The sequence below is a fragment of the Camarhynchus parvulus genome, chromosome 10 (genome assembly GCF_901933205.1).
Source record: "Camarhynchus parvulus chromosome 10, STF_HiC, whole genome shotgun sequence".
NCBI classification, from domain to species: domain Eukaryota; kingdom Metazoa; phylum Chordata; class Aves; order Passeriformes; family Thraupidae; genus Camarhynchus; species Camarhynchus parvulus.
In genome coordinates, this window is record NC_044580.1 from 6,470,153 (window position 1) to 6,489,365 (window position 19,213).

General features: G+C 37.2%; 1 protein-coding gene across 1 annotated transcript in view; it reads right to left on the bottom strand.

The window, feature by feature from the left end:
• Positions 1-141: 141 nt before the first annotated feature.
• Positions 142-19,213, bottom strand: part of MINDY2 (MINDY lysine 48 deubiquitinase 2) — a 32,081-nt gene continuing 13,009 nt past the window's right edge. Inside the window, exons 5-9 of the mRNA XM_030955652.1 lie at positions 18,464-18,566; positions 17,770-17,912; positions 10,239-10,412; positions 9,156-9,329; positions 142-7,758 (exon numbers count right to left, since the gene is read on the bottom strand). Of these exons, the coding sequence (XP_030811512.1) occupies positions 7,639-7,758; positions 9,156-9,329; positions 10,239-10,412; positions 17,770-17,912; positions 18,464-18,566 (714 nt within the window). The 3' untranslated portion in view covers positions 142-7,638. The remainder of the gene's footprint in view (positions 7,759-9,155; positions 9,330-10,238; positions 10,413-17,769; positions 17,913-18,463; positions 18,567-19,213) is intronic.

Genomic DNA, 19,213 nt, shown 5'->3' on the forward strand with positions numbered 1-19,213 from the left:
CCAGAAGTCTATCCTTTTTTTCCAGAGTGAGTTTTTGTTGGGTTATTGTTTTTTGGGTTTTTAAGTGTATTTTTTAAAGTATATCATCCAACCTTTATCATTAGGAAAGAACTTAAATATCTAAATGAAATATTTATTTAAGTTTGCTCACTTAAATTTATTTACATACAATGAGTTTCAGAAGACTGTTAACCAAAATAAATCTCAGTTGGGTAAAGACCTTGAACTAGAGAGAGGCTGATAGCAGGAGACACTATTTAAAAGGTAACAGATTTTAACAGCTTTGTGGTACACAAACAAAAAGGGGTATTAAGATACAGAACTGGATTTCTCTGAAAACTATTTGTGTTCAAAATTATTTTAACAATTTACAAGGAAATGTTATTTCCTTATAGTCTTTAAAAACACATTAATACAATATAAACAATTAAGGCTTTTAAAATGCAAAACATTCAGTAGTTGAACTTGTAGATGCCATTACAGTGCTGGATAATGGTGTCACATGATGAAAAGTATTTCATTCACATACATTGGTACAAATGATACTGCATGACGAGATTTAATTGTGTCATGCACCTCTAGAACACAAGTTAAAAAATTTAACTTCTCCCCTCTCTTGATAAATCCAGAGTCACTTGCATCAGCTTTACTTTGCATTTCCTTTTAAGAGAGATCAAGTAATCATGGGGTGACTAACAGACTCACAGCTAAACTGCTGATTTAACACAGGAATTGCACAATTCTGATGGCATCTTGAAGACATTACTAATCTGGAAGTATTTTGGAACTTTTCTAAAATATGTCAGGTTTTGTGGGGGAGGCTTTTTAAAGAAACATTTCATTGTAAAAACACCCAGTCAAGGCAGTTAAGACAACAAATATTTGACTTAGCACTGGAGAACTTGGGGCAACTTCTGTAGGATTCATTTTTGTATGTTCCATCAGTCATTTCTTCACTAAGCTTACATGTGTGTGTAAAAGGTGATTATCACAAGTTGTACAAATAAGGGCTGTGCAGCTGGTGACCAGATAAAAGGATAATTGAAAATTATTTTAAAAACCCAAACTTTGGTAAGAACTTGTTTTGCTGAAAGCTGTAATATAATGTTAAATGGCAGAGTTTTGGTTTAAAGCTCTATCACTGACACTATTTCTCACTCCCTTATAAAGAAGTTGCTGTAAGGAATTTAACATAATACTGAGCAAGATGTAACAGATTTAGAATAGATTTCTGTGGCACAACTATTTGATACTTCTGTAGTTCTGAGAACTGCCATCAAAGTTGTAAACTGTGACTACACGCTGCAGAAACACAGGGAAAAGCTATTCACAGGTGCTGTGACCTGTCCAGTCCAATCTGATAGCAAGCTGCATTAACTGGGGATGTTTTTTGAGGTACAGAGCCTATCCAAACCAGAACCTGCTTATTTCATCAATGTCTGCACTGTAACTCCCTCACCAATCACACTTTTCAGCAGAATGTTACAGCACTGGTCATTTCAAGAGTTAGCAAAATACAAGTGAAGAAACCCTTGCTACAACAGGTTTGTCTCTTGGAATCATTGTACCTGTGATCACTTTTTTAAGGGGTTCTCTAAAATTATTTTTGCTTGCCAATCCCTAAAAGAAAGCATGTAAGAAATCCAGAAATGCAAGCATACCTGCTGTAACCCAAGTATATGGAATGCAAACATGTAATTATTGCAACTATTCATGATGAAAAATGCAAAAGCTGGATTACAAATAGTTTAAAGTCCACAAGCAGGTTCCTTGGTTCAGTTGAAGATACCACCTACTACTATGCTTTTCCAGGCAATGGAAGGATTTTATTTCTACAGCAATACTTTTTTTTCTGTATTTAACAGAATCACTGGTAATATATACCCATGCAATTGGCCAAAATGCCCATACTGTTACTTCACAGAGAACCTGGTTTCAAACTTTCAGTGTGAAGGGCTTCACTAAAACTCAGTTGTGAACACAACAGTAACTAGGATAAACCAGTTTCTGGCTCTGGTTAATCTGCAGTTACAAAAGCCCTCAAATTAACAGACCTATTGCTGGCCTGACACCAAAATACTGGAGAGAAAATTGTCTGTTTTTGTAAATATTTTGGAGTCCCCCAAAACAAGAGATGAGCAAACCCAAGGGTGTTCCCATTAGTCAGTTGATTTAAGTTTTTAAAGTGATTTAAGACACACTGGTGTTTCTTTTAATTGCAGCTTTGACATTTTCCTTGGCATGTGCTAATAAGCAGGAACAAAAGCCATCACAGGGCTTCTGACAAAAATACAAGTTAACCCAGCTTTTTTGGAAACACATTCAGAAGAAATCTAAAAATGTTAAACTCAGGTAAAATTTTCAAAACTGCTTAGCATAAACTTAACTTTCAAAAGTTACAGCTGAAGTTTTAACTTAAAAAGCCCATCCAAATTTTCCTAAAGGCTTCAACAAGAGAACATGAACTTCAAGACAGCCAAGTACCCCATTATTTCATCCAGCTCTGTGATGGAGAACCTCAGTTTGTCTCAGCCAAAGGCTTTGGCTCATGAGACACTATTAGATCAATTCCCCATGTGCTTCACAACAGGTGTCACTTATGGTGTATGGGACCTAAACTCAAATTGGGTCAGCACTAAAAGAAGTTCAAGAGAGTAATTAAAAAAAAAATAATAAAATTTAGCTGAGTTTGTGTCCCTGTGCACCCCCAAGGTGTCTGTACATTTGGCTGAGAGTTTGACTCTATCAAACATCCCCCATTTCACTCACTGCCTGTTGAGGAGGGCAGCACAGGCAGTGCCTCAGCTCTGACCAGAGCAGCAGCTGCCTTGGATTCCAGCAGTAGACTGAGCTGGCAACATTTCAGTTCCTCTGAGTGCTAAAACTTCATCTGAATCATTCCCCAGGATTTCCCAAAAATAACACTATTTTGGTGCATGTTTTTCTATGCTGTTGAGACAAACATGGGATCTTGACTTTCTAATGATAATTAACTGAGTATTTAAAGGTTTTAACCTTGAAAAACAAGGAATTGCCCATTTCAGCACATAAAGCTTCTCCATGAACACAAGTAATCCCACAAAGCAGAAAAGGAATGAGGAAGGCAGATTTCAGCAAGTTCTCTAGACAGCTCTCCAGCAAAGACAGCTCAGAGTGATTGGAGCTGACATTGACCAAAACTGAACAGTAGGCAACTGACATTTAATAAGAATATTTGGAGCTATCAGAGGATCAGCACAGCTAGTCCTGACTTTAAAGCACAGTGAGAGTGAAGAGCAGTGTGTCCAGGGACAGACACTGCCAACCTGCCAGGAAATTAACCTGCTGGGCATTACCTAGGTGAGAAAATGTGGCCACTGCACGCTGTGCCACAGCTATTTGTGTCCAAAATAACAGCAAAATTAAGGACAAAGCCTTAAACAATCTCTAGAGGTAGCACGGGGACTTTTTTGCGTTCCAGCCTCTCTTTCCTCCTTAGCATTCCCCTGTGGCACTTCTTCCCCATCAAAGCAGATCACAGCTGAGCTTGCAGCCACTGCTTTCCTACTGGGCAATCTGAAAAGAGGGAGCTGTACAGGAGCACTGAACATCAGACAGACTCTGTCCATGCCATGGTGTGAGAAGGTGTCACTCACCTCTTCCCCTTTTCCAACTCAGCACTAACAGTCTGGCTAGTTATGCTTGATAAAAAAAGATGTGCATTTGTCAAGATGAAATGCCATTTTCAGGCCTTGCACATGACATTTGCTATCCCTAGACTGAATTAACATTTTTGAGAGTTGGATTTTTCTTGCTCCCAAGGTGTTCATCATAGCACAGACGGAACAAATGGGAGCATTCTACTGCAACCAAACTACAGCTTGTTATTTTTGCTTTTCTGTAATATGCTTTCTAAGGAGGATTCTCCATCAATTAATGTGCATTTCCTGAGTCACCTGTTCAATGCTGCAACCTTTAAAAATCTACTTTTATATAAAATAAGCTCTCAATTCAGTATGTTGTATTGAAGGATGCACTTTGTATAGATTCTGTAATAAGCATCCTAATGCAAAGAGCTGATCCAAGCAATGAGCTGTTACAGAACTAGTGGAGCAGGAATGAAGAATGGTTCAGTTAAAAATACATCAGCTTTACCTTTCACTTTAGTATTTCCTGCTGAATGCACAAGAAAATTCATTTCAAGAACTCAAAACTGCCTTTTATTACATACTGGAAAGTTTTTTTCAAGAGCTTGTGTGTACAAGTTTGAAGAAACATGACAATAATGTGCCCTACCAAGTGAGTCAGAGCCTGCCTGGCAATGGCAGCAGAGCCTGTGCTTCCCCTGGAGCTCGTGTGACCTCCTGGGAGCCACAAGAGCAGCTCTGCACAGAAACTCTGAACACTTCATTTCTTATATGAACAACATGGACAGCTAACAAAATGTAGTTTTTGCATTGTGTTTAAGTGAATTTTCAGGAATGCTAATTTCATTCTCTGGTGTCACAACCCTCTGGATCTGCTTTGCTGGCTTGCAGATTCCATGAGTGTCACAAGAAAACTGGTGGAGTTGAGCATTTACAAAGTGCCTTATAGAAAAACATTTATCTCTACGGCAGTGCTCTGGTTTTTACTAATCTTAATAATACTTGTATGTAGCTTTTTTTATGTCACAACTATAATGCAACAACAAAAATTCTATGATTCTGTTTTCTGTGCTAGCATTTATCTAGTGGAAAACAAGTTCTACTCTACTTTTCTGGACACTTTCATATATATTATGTAGGTATTTGGAGCATGTACATGCTAAATTGTATAAATAGATTTAAAGTATAAATCTATACCCTTTTGCCAGAACATGAGCTGGAGGAAAAAAAAAAAAAGAAAAAAAAAGGCAAATTAAGCAAACAGAAGTAGATATTGTCTTCCTGGTACTCCAAGACTAAATTGTGCAATACTGTTTTCCAAGCTCACTTCATATAGATAAAAGCAATTCTGTTCAGGTTTTTTGATCCTCAGATACTGTCACCAGCTGTGACAGGTGCTTTTGGAATGGTTACTCCCAGTAGGGCATAAATTAAGCTTCCAGGTAAATTTCATTTTGGGTATTAGGAAGCTCAACTGCTTATAACTTTTGCCACTAACAAGTTCAACTCATGCAGCCCTAGATTTCAGGAATTCTTTACCTTTTTTCCAAAGCTTCAAGACCTGTAAAGAAAAAAGGACATTAACAGAGGACTGTTTTCATAGCATGCCTTCCATCTCAAATACTCTGAAGCCTTTACTCCTCTATTGAAAGAAACTGAATTATCTGGGAGTTGCGTCTTCATAATGAGCATCGCATTTAAATCTTCTTCCTCTGTGACCAAATGACCATAATTCCTCTAACTACAGTATATTAAGTTTCAGGCACATCTTTCTGAATCTGGAAATGTTACATGAATTCTTCTAATATGAACAAGTATCTTAGGCAAAGAGATAAACTCCACAGCCACAATAGCTAGATTCCTTCCAAAAGGAGTTAAAGTGGCAATACCGTCACTGAAAATAATAACAAACACTTCGCTTGACATATTTATTTTCCAAGGTCAATAAATAAATGTAAATACACAAAATTTGGAAAAATCTTAGTAACAGAATGTTTTTAAACAACATTCTGGCTTAAAGTCTCTGTTATTGACACTATTGGAATATTTTCTCATCTACTTAAAGTAGCTAAGTCATTATGTTGGTGATCCTCCATCACATTAATTTTTGAAGTTAGGCTGCTGCAAAGGAAAAAAAGACATCAACCTTTGCTTTGACATAGAAAATTATCTGAACTGCATACATTAAGTATTAAAATTACTTCTCTGGGCATGACTTTTCTAGAGAAGATATTTTTAAATTTACAGTTTACATATTAGAGACCTCCTACTGTTCATTACTTCATCATTATAAAAGGGAAATCGTAACAAAAATGGGAAAAAAAAAACAAAGAGGAAAAGGCATGGAAGAAAAGTGATACAAATTGGCCCTTTAGTTGGTAAGACATTCTTCCTTTATCTCATTTTCATTCTAGGTTGGTAACAGATGTGTGTGATGACTGGTTGCCAGCAGTGCAGCCAGTGCAGCTTGAAATAATTGTGAAGTGGCTTTTTACCAGTGGACTTGTGTTAGACACCCACTTTTGCAGACATTCTCCAAACACCTGGAAGCAGGAATGTCATATTCCACCTCTTGCCCAGGTTATTCTGTGTGAACACTAAGGCTTAGAGCACAGATACAGAACTTGTCCAGGAGAAGCAGCCTTTTTCAAAAGTATCTACAAATCGCTAAATAGAAATTGTTATCAAAAGGTTCAGCAAGAACTAATTGTTACTGATTTAATGAAAGTGGAGGAAGATTTGTGGTTCCCTCAAAATTCATCAAGTGTTCTGTTTCTGCATTCTACAAATACTACAAGATGCAACATGTTTATTTGGTTCCCATAAATTAGAAAAATCTGGTTTCCAAAAATTCTAAATTAGTGATTTAAAAAAACAAAATATTACATCTGACCACCTTTCAAACCATCTCAAGAGAGGGAGCTTCACTCCTCTCTCACCCCTTCAGAAGTGTGCTTTTTTAAGAATACATGATTTATAAAACAAAAAAGTGTGTTTTTAACTGCAGTACACTTGCTTAAATATACAAGTGGACATGTTAACGTCATGTTGAAGTTCAAGGTACTTCTGGATAAAAGGCAGATAGTTAGTTATTTTAACTCTGCATTCTTATATAGAATAACGATTATTATAGACTTTAGTTCCCTCTCATCATTCCTCTATCATATGGAGAGGTCAATAAATAAAAGCTTATCTGGTCCAGTTTACCTACAAGAGAAAAAAATGATAAAAGAAAAAGAAGTTACCTATAAAATTACTTGTTTAACCCTGATAACATCTGAGTTGCCATACCCAGTTTGTAGTTGCAAGAAAAGCAAACAATATTCATCTTGCTTTTTAATAAATGCCCCATTTTCTTCATGACAATTTTCGTATGCTGCCTATCAAGTCACATATTCTTGGGGCAAGAAAGCTGGCCAGGAGATGCAGTGATAGCAGTAACAAGTATAAATCTGGGTTCAAAAAAAGAACATACCAGATCCAGAAGCAAAGAAATCTGGACACACTGAGGAGGCAGTGCCCAGCTGTTATGTGGGCTCTTGTGTCATGGAGACTATACCCAGCCTAAGATATAGTTTCATACTAAGGAAGTAACACAGAACTCCATTGTGCTCGTGTACAGACTTCAGGAAAAAGCCTTACACAAAATGAATTACCTTTGTTTAGAGTAGAAGATAAAATAGCTTACTAACTGATATAATGAGTAATGGATGTCACTATGACACAGGACTTGCCATGAGTTGTGTGTTCAGCTACAAGGTGCAATATTTCTTATGACTAACTCAAAGCACAGCCGCATCCAACTGTGGTTTGGAATTCCCTCTTGAGCAGCTCGCGCTATGACTTTGAAGGAAGTCTGATTGGTACAAAGCCATCCATCCTCTCTTGGAACGTGAACAAAATCCATGGGGTAATCAGGCACAGGCGGCATGTAACAGGTTTGTCTTCCTTTCTACTCCTTGTTTTTGCTTCTGAGGACATGCACTTGGCTCCAGATGGAATCCATGCTCTGTTACAAGAGAACACAGCTGTTCTTCTCTTTCTCCCTCTCCTTCTCTCGTGGCTCTTTGCGTTTGCGTTCGTTACTCCCGGATTGTCTTGTGCTGGCTGGAGAGGCAGCACCTTGTACCTGCTGTGTAGGGAAAATAACATGGGAAATAAACCCAGCACCACTGCACATACAGCCTGAACTCCTCCTGTGTGCTCAAGTTCAAAACAAAAAGTTTAAGTATTATGCAAACCAGTAGAGTTCGGGTAGGGTTTTTAGTATACCTACTCCAGGACCTCCACAAAGTTGTGTATTTCTTGAAAATTAACTCAGCTGAAAATATATTTCAAGTTTCATGTGTCCCTTTTGTTGTGTCCACATATACAGATCAGTAGTTTCAATAAAATACGGTTTCAAGCATTTTCTGGCACTTCTGTATTATTGCACTGGAATTTTTTCTTGGTTTCTCTTATAAGTACATAATCCACGTTTCACTATTTGCAGAATCAAAGTGCTGGTATGGACAGCAAGATAATGGTAAAGCAGCAGCTTTTTGTGACTACAAACTGTTTAATAACTTGGCAAGGGGGTTGGTATACAAAGGCAACATAAGTTTTGTTAATTCATCATCTATTCCCGCTGTTACCCATTCACAGCTGCAAACGAGCAGGCTCTCAATCCTGTTCAGCAGGTTCCTCAGTTCCTTCTGCCTTTGGCAGGTATGAATCTGTGTCTTAACTAGGTAGTGCTGGTTCTATTAAAGCAACAAACAGTGCAAATAACACAACCTTTACCTGTCAAATTTCTTTTTTCATGCTTAACAAACTTAGCAGTTAATGGTTCTGAATTACTTCAGGCCGAAGATGTAGACTTTATATAGATTATTTCTTATATATATTTGTAAATAAAAGCAGTTCTGAAAACCCTCAGTGGTTAAAAACTCTCTTAAATCCAAAACACCACCTTAAATAAATATTGTCTCTGGCACAGAAGGTTCAGTTAAATTGCATTTTTTGATAGACATGTGCATGAATCACATTTTCAGAAGATTTTGAAATCAGCTGTTTATGGGTATGGGATAGAAAGGTGTACTGGGAGAAATTGTGAATTGCCTAATTTGGAACAAAATAATAGATTCACATGAGACCACAGTCTGAATCACCTAAAAATGTACAGTAACAAACTTCTGCAACATAAAATAAGGATAAAGCTTCAACTATTATCAAAAAGGTTAGCTCAATGGTCTTCTGCAAGTAATGTAAAATACTAGCTAATACCATCTTTGTAACCTGACATATTAATTCATACTATAATTCCAAATCAAGTATAAATGAAACCCTAATTTAGAAGGCTAAGCCTGCTTTAAAGTATTTAAATGTCTGCAGTTTTCATATCTACATGCATACTCCAACAACTGTAGTGTATTCCTAAAGATTCCTATATTCACCTCGGGCTGAAATATGTACAGGCACAGATGTATCTATGCAATTATTCATACTTTCTAAAATTGATGATCATATTCTGTAGTACTGTTTTCTTACCTGGACCTGAGCAGCTGCTTGTTCTTGTTCCTGATAGTACTGAGAAGCTCTCCTGTCCTCCTCTTCCTGGAGCTTCTTTGCTAGCTCCAGATCACTGATTCCTTCTGGGATCTGTTCCCAGTTAATCTCTTGATTCTGCTGCTCTTGTTGTAGAGACAACGCCATCAGGTAATCCTAAAGAGTAAACCTGTGAATTAATGCTCTTTCACAGAGAAAAGAGTCATGTCATACCAAGGGAATTTTTCAGCATGTAAGCTACACTGTACCATCACTTTTCTCCCAGCCTTATCTTCAAATGGAGATCAGGAATTTGTTTCAGAACCTGGGCATAACCTCAACTGCAGGAAGGCTGACAACAGTTACTTTACATGTCTGCTTTCACAATGACTAAGCTGTAGCACAGAAGACACAAAAACTAATTAAAAAATGTTGCTTTCAGGTTTAAATTCTATTACCTAGACACCAGCAAATTATCTTGTCAGATTTTTATTCTGAGAGAATGATTAGTTTTCTCTCAGTATTTAAAAAAAATTAATGGTGATGACTATAAACTTTATAGATTTTCAAGGAACTTAGTCTTGCTCTGCATTTGTGCATTACCTGGTACAACTCAGCCCCACCTCAGACATGACTTCTGCAAACTCTGTGTCTCAACAGGAATAACAAACACCCACCAGACACACAATCTGCTGTGGGGTCTGTCCTGCATTCAGCCAAGTGGGCAGCAGAAGGCAAAGTTAAGCTATGACAATCTTAATTAGCTGAAGGGAGATTGTTGTGTAGGAAGAAATTCCACAGTCTGCTTCTGTTTCCATACACAAAACAGAGTGAGGACTTGCCAGAAGTGGATTCTGAGAGATTAAAATCCCATTTTCCAAAATACTCAGTCTGTCTTACTTTTCCTCCCTCAAAACCATATTAATACATTCAAGTGGCACTTTTGGGAACCCTAATCTAATTACCTAAAGGAGTTTTATAGTCCCAGATATGCATGAGTATACACACATACACATCTGTGGAATTACACATAAATATGACTAAAAATCAGTACTAACTCACAAAGGAAAGGCAGAAATCCAATACCTGATCTATTTGATCCTGCTGCCCTCTGTAGACAGTTTCAGGGTCTGATGGAGGCCTCAGGTGGAATTCAGAGTCACAGAAATTCCCATCACCATCCACATTGTGTAAACTTTCCCACACAACCTTCTCTTCTGTAAGAAAGCCCTGGTCTGTCACCAGCAGGTAAAGCTGACCCTATACAGAAGAACAAGGAAAACTTGTAAAACTAAAAAAAAATACTTTTTACGATATAAGTAGCAGAAATGATACAAATGTTGCTTTCCAATAAAACATTCATTTAGAGTTTTTAGCACATTAAGCAATTAAATAAATCAGCATACAGCATTAAACCACCAGATACTAATATTCACTGCTAAATTAACAACCACACCATTTCTGTATGCCATCTTGCAACTATTCATTCTTAATGGAAGTTCATATTGACTAGAAATTAACATATATACATGAATGAATATATCAATATATATCAATCTGTATTGGCAATACCTTGACAGCTTTTTAGAAACATACCTAAGAAGTAGTCTTAAAACCTGGCAACAAAAACTTTAAATCCTAGGAATAATCACATTAAATTCCAAAGGCAAGGTATGGAGACAAAGGTGACCTTTCCAAACAATCCAAAAGGCATTACCTCAAAATGGCCACATCTCACACTTCATCTTTCATAATGAGTTTTGATAGAATTTGAGGTCTGTGTCAATTGAAAGCTCTAAATTTAAGATTCTTGCTATCACTTGTTATCAGTAATTACTTTTGTTGGCATTTTAGTAATTTTACAGTTCCATAAGGCCAATTTTCTTGATTTCAAAGTCTGAAATTATAAAATGGGCTGGTCTGGAGTGAAGGAGACAATGCTAACAAGGGCAGATACCAAGGTGGAAGGATGAAAGGCAAGCTTAGGATGAGGGAGTGGGAGAGGAGCTGAAATCAAAGGGAAATAACTGAAGTAGGCACCAAGTGAAAGGAGATGGTGCTGCATGTCTGAGGGACAGCAAAGCAGCACAAAATACCTGTTTAAATTTCCATTTTAATTAAATCAATTTATTTAATCCTACCTTTTTTATCATGTTTTTAGGATTATACTCCAAATCAAGAATGTTGTTACTGACCATAGAGCATTTTAAGACTGAAGCTCCCATTACTATGACTGAATGTACCAGATCAAGACACTCAATACAAAACTTGTAGCAGTGGTTTAGCCATAAAAATTAAGACAGTTTATTGTGACATCCACAAAAAATTGGTATTTGTATTCCAGCAGCACACAAAGGGTTCTCAAAGATTGCTGTGCTGAAGTTGTACCAAAGCAAGAGGCAGATCCTGTTCTAATGATTTCTAAGGCTAAACAGGCAAGAAATGGAAACTCTGTCCATACTCAACACATACAGAAGGAGTTCCGACTCCTCTGAAGTCATGAAATAACTCTAAGGGAGATGTTGAAATTCCACTCACGTCTTGTCAATCCCACTCTGTTTACAGCCGCCCCTGCTGGGGCTGGGAGGTCACTTGATGTAACAAAAATATTATTTGAAGACTCACATACAGTAATTATTCCAATATTACCTAATACCATAACATGCACTTATACACAAGGCCAAACAGAGTGGATAAAAAACCCAAACCAAAACCAAGCAGGTAACACTACAGTATGTTCAAGCTTTGGAATGGGAGTTAACCAGCACAGGAGGGCTTCACAGACATAAATACAAGTGTCAGCAACAAGTCTGATCACATTACATGATCTAAAAAATCATCTGTCCTTTGGAAACCTCCCTAAGAACTGAATGATACTCCTGACACTTAAAATTGCCTGAAGAAAATAAAAGGAAGTAATTTCACAACGTTTCCAGTTTGCACAAAATACCTATTTCACAACTTTTTGTATACAAGAAGTCTTCAAAAATATATTAAAAAATATCCCAGAATTTTAAATAAAAAATGTATTTGGACTTTTAAGTTTTATTTTTAACACTACATTGACTCAAGCAAAACCTAAAAAAGGGGGTGGTTTGTGTGTCTCCAAGGTTTTCCTCTATTATGCCATACATTTTAATTACAGCCCATAAACTGTGCAGCTTAGTAATACTGAAATTGTGAAAGTACTAGCTTTCCTATCTCCAAACTATTATAAGCTTAATTTTTCCACACACAGATATTAAGGTATATAATTGCCTTCATGCAATTAGAATCTAGCATCCAAGCATGGATTAAAGCTAACAATTGCTTGAAATGGAGACTTGTTTCAAACCTTAAATTCATATTCTTTGTAAGAATTTCTCAGCTGAACACTGATTGTAACAATGTCACATTAGAGTAAATAATACAAAAGAAATGTAACACAGCTCCCTAATGAAAGACAATAAACTGCATTACATATCACCACATTAGCTGAACACCACCACTGCAATTCCAATACCAACTGCATACCTTCAAACATTCTGCTTCAATTGAACAAAGCTTAGCAAACCAACAAACACGGGCTCCCTAGGACCTGATAAGGTACCTGATAAGGGACAGAGTTCCTGGTCACATTATTGGAATGAAAGGAAAATGGGAAATCACAGATCAGAGATCCAAAGTCATCTTTCCCTTGTTTTTAACCAACTTCTCTGATCTTTACATCATATTAGTATGATTAAATTGGATTCCCCAAAAAAAAAACCCAACCAAGGACCTCACAATATTGCTAATATTCATGGAACCTTTGGCAATAATTTCATATAAAGTAAGAGAAGGTGGCTCTTTTGCTGAGAGCTGTACATAGCCTCTCATCATGGGTTTATTCCTCACTTGCAACGAGAAAATAGAGGCCCTATCTAGACTGGCTCTGCGGGCACAGTTTTAATGCCAGGCACGTTCTCTTCCCCACGCTAAAGGCACAGGCCACACTCGGTGGCACACCCCGGCCCCAGCAAGGGCTGCCTGTGAGCCGACAGAAGCTTTTACCTTCCGACCTCCGCGCTGCCCCGAGCCGGCCCGCACCGAGCCGGGCGGGCGGCCAGGAAGGAGCCGCCCTTCCCAGGCACTTCCACAGCCGGGCCGGGGCTGCCTGAGAGGGACAGGGACACGGCCCCGGGGCCTGGGGAACGGGGACGCGGCCCCGGCGGTGGGGGGGGAACGGGGACACGGCCCCGGGGCCTGGGGAACGGGGACACGGCCCCGGCGGTGGGGGGGGAACGGGGACACGGCCCCGGCACAGCTGACCAGGCCGAGCTCGGGACACTAAGGTAGCCAATACACACAAAAATGGCTTTCAAATACCCCTCACTCTCTAAGAACAGCTGTCTGCTTTACAAAATGCTTCTACCCTCAGAAAAATCTTAACTGGCCATTTCTAGAGCACTACCAGATTATCTTTTAGATTTGTTTTCAAATGTGGGGTTTTTTTAACAAATACCCAGTCTCATAGGTTAACACTGGCCACAAAATACCAGCACATAATAGACAGCACAAGTATCTACTACAAACTATAGTCAATAGGGAGTAAAACAGTGAAAGTCCCAAGTGCATAACTACTGTAAACACAATTTACTTTAACAGAGTAATGACTAATTATTTATCCTAAGAATCGATATTTAGATATTGTAGACCAATGCCCAGATTTTATAGTTTCACATATAAAAACCTTGAAATAAAGCTGAGGATAAAGCAATATTATTCTCCCAAACAGGGATCTTTCAGTCTTCTGGTTTACACAAAAAAAAAAAAAACCTCTCTGAAATGCACAAATATAGGCTACAGGGGATGTTACTAGATCTCCTTTCCTTAGATAATTTCATAATCAGATTAAATAATTAATGTTTTTAAACTACTTGTTCTAATGCCAATTACCAAGTTTCCAGCAATTCAGAAAACAGAAAAAGAAAACCAAACACCTGTCCAATAGCATTGTACAGTAAAGACATTTTAAGCCTTAAGTTTTGAATAGTATGTAAATATTCTCTTGGGCTTCTGGATCAGATCCCTTTGTTTTTGTGAAGGTGTTTTAAGTGGATAAATGAATGTTGTTTTAATTTTCTCTGTTGAAAATTAAATTAAAATTTCAGAAAATTCAACTAAAAATTCAGTTGAAACATTCAGATATACTAACATTAAAAAGATGTTTTTAAAGGAAGTATGTACTACTGAATTCAGAGTAACCCTCAGCATAAGAACTGTATACTTACTAAGAAATTAAAAAATAAACATTTTTAAAGCAGTTATATTCATTGCCTCTACTGTGCCGATCTGAAATGCTCAAGGAAAAATGTGCAATTACGGTTATAAAATACACTTGGTATTGGAATGAAAGTATCTGTTGAGTTCTGAAGCAGAAACACAACATCTATAAAGTAGAAAACACACATACTTAAAAATCCAGACAGGTAAGTGTCTTGATACTTTTCAGTAAAGAACACAGGTTCTGTTACAAACACGTCTGTGGGAAAAACGTTCCAACTGAACTAAGATCTTACCAAACTGATCCCCTCTTTACAGTCCTGTTTTTCCTTGATCTAGGGAATTATCATTTGATGTACTTATTATCTGCATAATGAAAAGCAAAGGCAAAAAAAAAAATCACATTTTTAACTGTTGAAAATTATTACTGTATAATCACATGAGCCAAGACTATTAGTATGCAATGAAAGGGAAAGGAAGTAGAAAAAACTATTACTTGGGCAAATGGACAAGGTTTGGAAATCCAAGTCCTTTCACTAAAATATCAGCCTTAAAAAACCCACACTGCACTTAAAAATATCCCCAGTGTACAGGTCCTTGTATCAGCTGCACATTAAAGCTGCCAAATAAAAGTTTAAGCATTAGCTTAATTAGAATAATAATTGCTAATTACTTAAGCTGTGTTTCTAAAAATACACTGATTTTATTACACGGACAACTTAATAAATGTGTAATTCCCTTTTGATTAACTTTATAGCTGCTTTATTTATACATTTCCATGTATTGGTTTGGAGGGGAAAGAAATAAAGGCAGTATTAGAGAAAGAGAAAAAATAATTGCATCATTCTTGCCCTAGAAGTTCTATACCTCCATTTTTCCTGGCATATGTTGTATCTCCAGTTTTCCCAATGGACAGACTTTTCTCCATAGTCCAGCTCCTGCTGACTACTGCTCAAACTGTGAGCAAACTCCATCTGCAGAGTGAGCATTAAACCCAGGAGACGGAAAGAGTGGAACAGTTGAAAAACATCTCAACTCTTCAGCAACAATGCATGTGGCACTCACAGGAGTATCCTGGAGGGCCAAAAGATTCTGGAGAGCTGATCTTGGCTAAAAGCCCAAGTTAAGTCTATTTTTGACTTGATGCAAAAGACCCCCTAAAAGCACAGCTACTGCAAACAGCTGGGTAGGTAGGAGCCAAAAGAGTTACTGCTGGTCTTTAAACATCAATTTAAAACTTAACTTCTGTCTTTATTTAAAAGTTTCTTGGTATCTCAAATTCTGCCATGTACCACTCAACAGAAATCCAAATCAAAATGGACACTGTTTACAAGCTATAACCTCAGGAACTAAAACAGGTAAATAACATGGAAATTAGACACTAACTACAAGGTCATTCCCCATAATGACTGTAAAAACAAGAATAATGGCCTGTATTTCAATATTTAGCATTTCAGAATTCTAAGAATTTTCAAAAAGCACACGATTAAAACCACTGTGACTTAGCAGCAACAAACCTTAAATATACAAACCACACTCATTTTCAAATATTTTAACTTAATATTTCTTAGGACTTGTATTTAGTTCTTATAGATAAAAGTCAAGACATTTTTACTCACTGCCTTAACCTGTTCTGTATTATTAATATTGGCTGAGGATATTTAACTCATTGAAGTATTGCATTTTATTTCTATAAGGAAAAAGGATCTCAACTGAGAAGTAAATAAATGTTTACAAGTATGAAGCAGCTAAAGTACAGACACACACCAGTTTCTACCCTTTAATGTAATACTGGGCTGCAAAAGACTACAAAGAGACTATGTTTTACAAAACTAATCTGTATTTATAATTCACAGGTCAAAGTGATACTCACTGACTGTATTCAATACAAATAATATTTTAAAGGATTTAATAATAGCACAAAAATGTGTTATTTCCAGGAGGATTCATGTGTTTTATCTGGAATTGCCTTTAAAGAAAGTAAAAGAGCAGCTGCACCTCTAGATACCATTTGTACCCACAAAGTACAGCTGTACTTTTACTATTTTCTTTTTTAAAATCAAACCCTACTCCATGTAACAAGTGTAAAACAGTGTACAGGCTTGCTTCATGAGCTGCCACCAGCTAATCCAAGAACTAAACTTAGAAAAGCAGAGAGGGGAAAAACTATACTCAAAATTATGATTTAAATGAGCTGCATCAGGTAATATTTGACCACACACAGATTTATGTCATAGCTCTGGGTTATTTAAATGGAAGAAGGGAGGAGAAAGAGCCTTTTGCTTGCTCTACTGCTTTAAGTGAGTGGCATTGTATACACAGATTTAAACCAGGTCTCAGATGTACTCTAATCAGAAAACCAAACGTGTTACCTGCTTGTAGAGTCAATCATTATTTATCAGGACTGTTCAGACCTTTAGCTCAGCTTATGAGCAATTATTCAAAATGCCAAAGATTAGCACTGACAGTCAAGATTAACAGAGCAATGGAAGTGTCATTCACATGAGGTAGATGACATCATATAATGGCAAAACCAGGGGTTTCTTAACTTTTTTGCATGTTACACAGCTCTTCCTTTTTTTGCTTTTATTACCATTATTCATAAGCACAAGTGTACATGAAATTAAAGTCTTATTAAAGAACAGATAACCAAAACATAATTTTAAGAGTTCTATACAAGGGTAAAAATCACACACTACCTCCCAGCAAAAGTAAAGTTGTTTTAGCATGAAGATGCTCCATAAATGAATGTAAACTTTCCAAACCAGATTCTCCATTCCATGGAGGAAGGAGTCCCAGAAGCACTAACCAAGCTGACATTTGCTTTTTGTATCCTGGAATATTCCTTTCACAACTGCTGCCATATTGCTTCCCCAGATACATATAAATAATAATTAAAAGAAATTCTCTTCCCTAACAAAGGGAACCAATATTGTAGCCCATTTCAACTTCTCAAAACATTTGGGATTTTGCATATGGACCTATTCATCTACTAGCCCAACTGTAATGCAAACTTTTAGATACTCAGAAACAAGAAATTAAAGTAATCTTATCATGCCAACCACAAACTGCAAGAAAATTTAAGACATGTAAGAAGTGTACATAACTATACCTAGCCACAAAGAGTTAACACAGGGAGTAAACTGAACATAAAGGGAAAGGCTACAAAAAGATTTAAAGTAGTAATGGATCCCAGTGACTAAACCACTGTAATCAATAATTCCTAAGTAACATTTGCTACAGACCTTACATTCACTGTAAGCCATATTTATATATAACAACCTGGAATTTAATTCTATTTCAAGACAGTAAAAAAGTGTGACTTGCTTTGAAACACAAAACACAACAATAAAGACAAAAATGCTAGATGTACCTTGTATTTGGTCATGGTGCTAAAATGGTTGTTCCTGAAGAACACACAAAGCTCTCCCTCCTGGACAGCTGAAGTCAACTCACACAGTCCATGGTATGTCAATTGTGTAGCTGTGTTATTTAGGAACTGCTCAGCTACGAACCCTACAAAAGCAAAACATACTGTTATGTGTGTCTATTACACACTTGCTAATATAACACCTGGAAACAACAGTAGTATTTTTCCTATCTTCCCCCTATGTCCCCATACTGCCACAAGCCTTAGGGAACACATAAAAAGAGGGGACAACAAGTTTTAAAGTTCTAAAACCACAGCACTGCAAACAAACCTTCCCATGTTCAGAAATGCTATATCCACTTCTAATATTTCTCATATTTTCCCTTGTTGTAATAGAGTATATAATCGATATTCTAATTACAGGAGATAATACATAGCTAAGTTGAAAACTGAATGCTGCCGCAATAGGGGAAGTTCTTAGCAGCTTTTTAAAAAGTATTGAACAGATCAAGAGCATGCATGAGAGAAGTTGAGAAGACAAGCACAGTGCTGTGTGCCTGCCCAGGGAAAGCAGCTCAGCGCACAGAATGCAGCTCTTCCCACTTGTATCTCTACTCAGCATCACCCACATGGAAAATATCTAACTTAGACTGGGCAGGACACATACTTTGATAAAATACAGAAAAACATGACTTACCTTCACTAACCAGTTCACTGTTTTCTGACTGTTTACAAGAAATTATCTTCTCCACCAGCTGATTGTAACTGCAGTTACCAACTGCTTTTACTATGTCAGCAACCTGCAGCAGGAAGGAACAACATGGAGAATTTACCTTTGAGAAGAACAGAACACAGCTGCAAGCCAGTGGCAATTATTGATAAGACAATAAAAATTCAATAAAGAGAGGATGTTATCCCCTAAAAAAATGTAGGCCAAAACACTTTTGCCCAGAGTGTTACACATTTTGCTATTTCAGATCCTATTTTAAATCCTTCAGTTAACCCTTAGCACCAAAAGCTAAGGCAGATGGAGAACACTGCATGAGTTGGATCAGCTGGGCCAGGGGAAGAGAACACCAACTCTCACCAACAAGGCATGAAAAGAAAAACTCTTAGGCATTATTATTGCAGCCAAACTCACCAGTTTCCCCCTCAGCAAACAATACCACTTTAGTGTTTATTAAATAATATAATTAAAAATAAATTACATGTTTGCTAAAGCTGCAGTTCTCTCCAACCAGTTCCACCATCCTCATTTCTCAATAGCAGTGACTAAGAAATCAGAATTAAAAGGAAGAGGAAAGTAACTTTGTATGCCTTCCAAGTGTTCTCTAATAAGCTTTCAAAAATGATGACTGGGACACTGTATCTGGGGCAACTTGCTACTTCCCTCAGAAAAACAATTCTCCCTTACAGAGTCATAGAAGGCTTTTAAAGTGGTTTGACT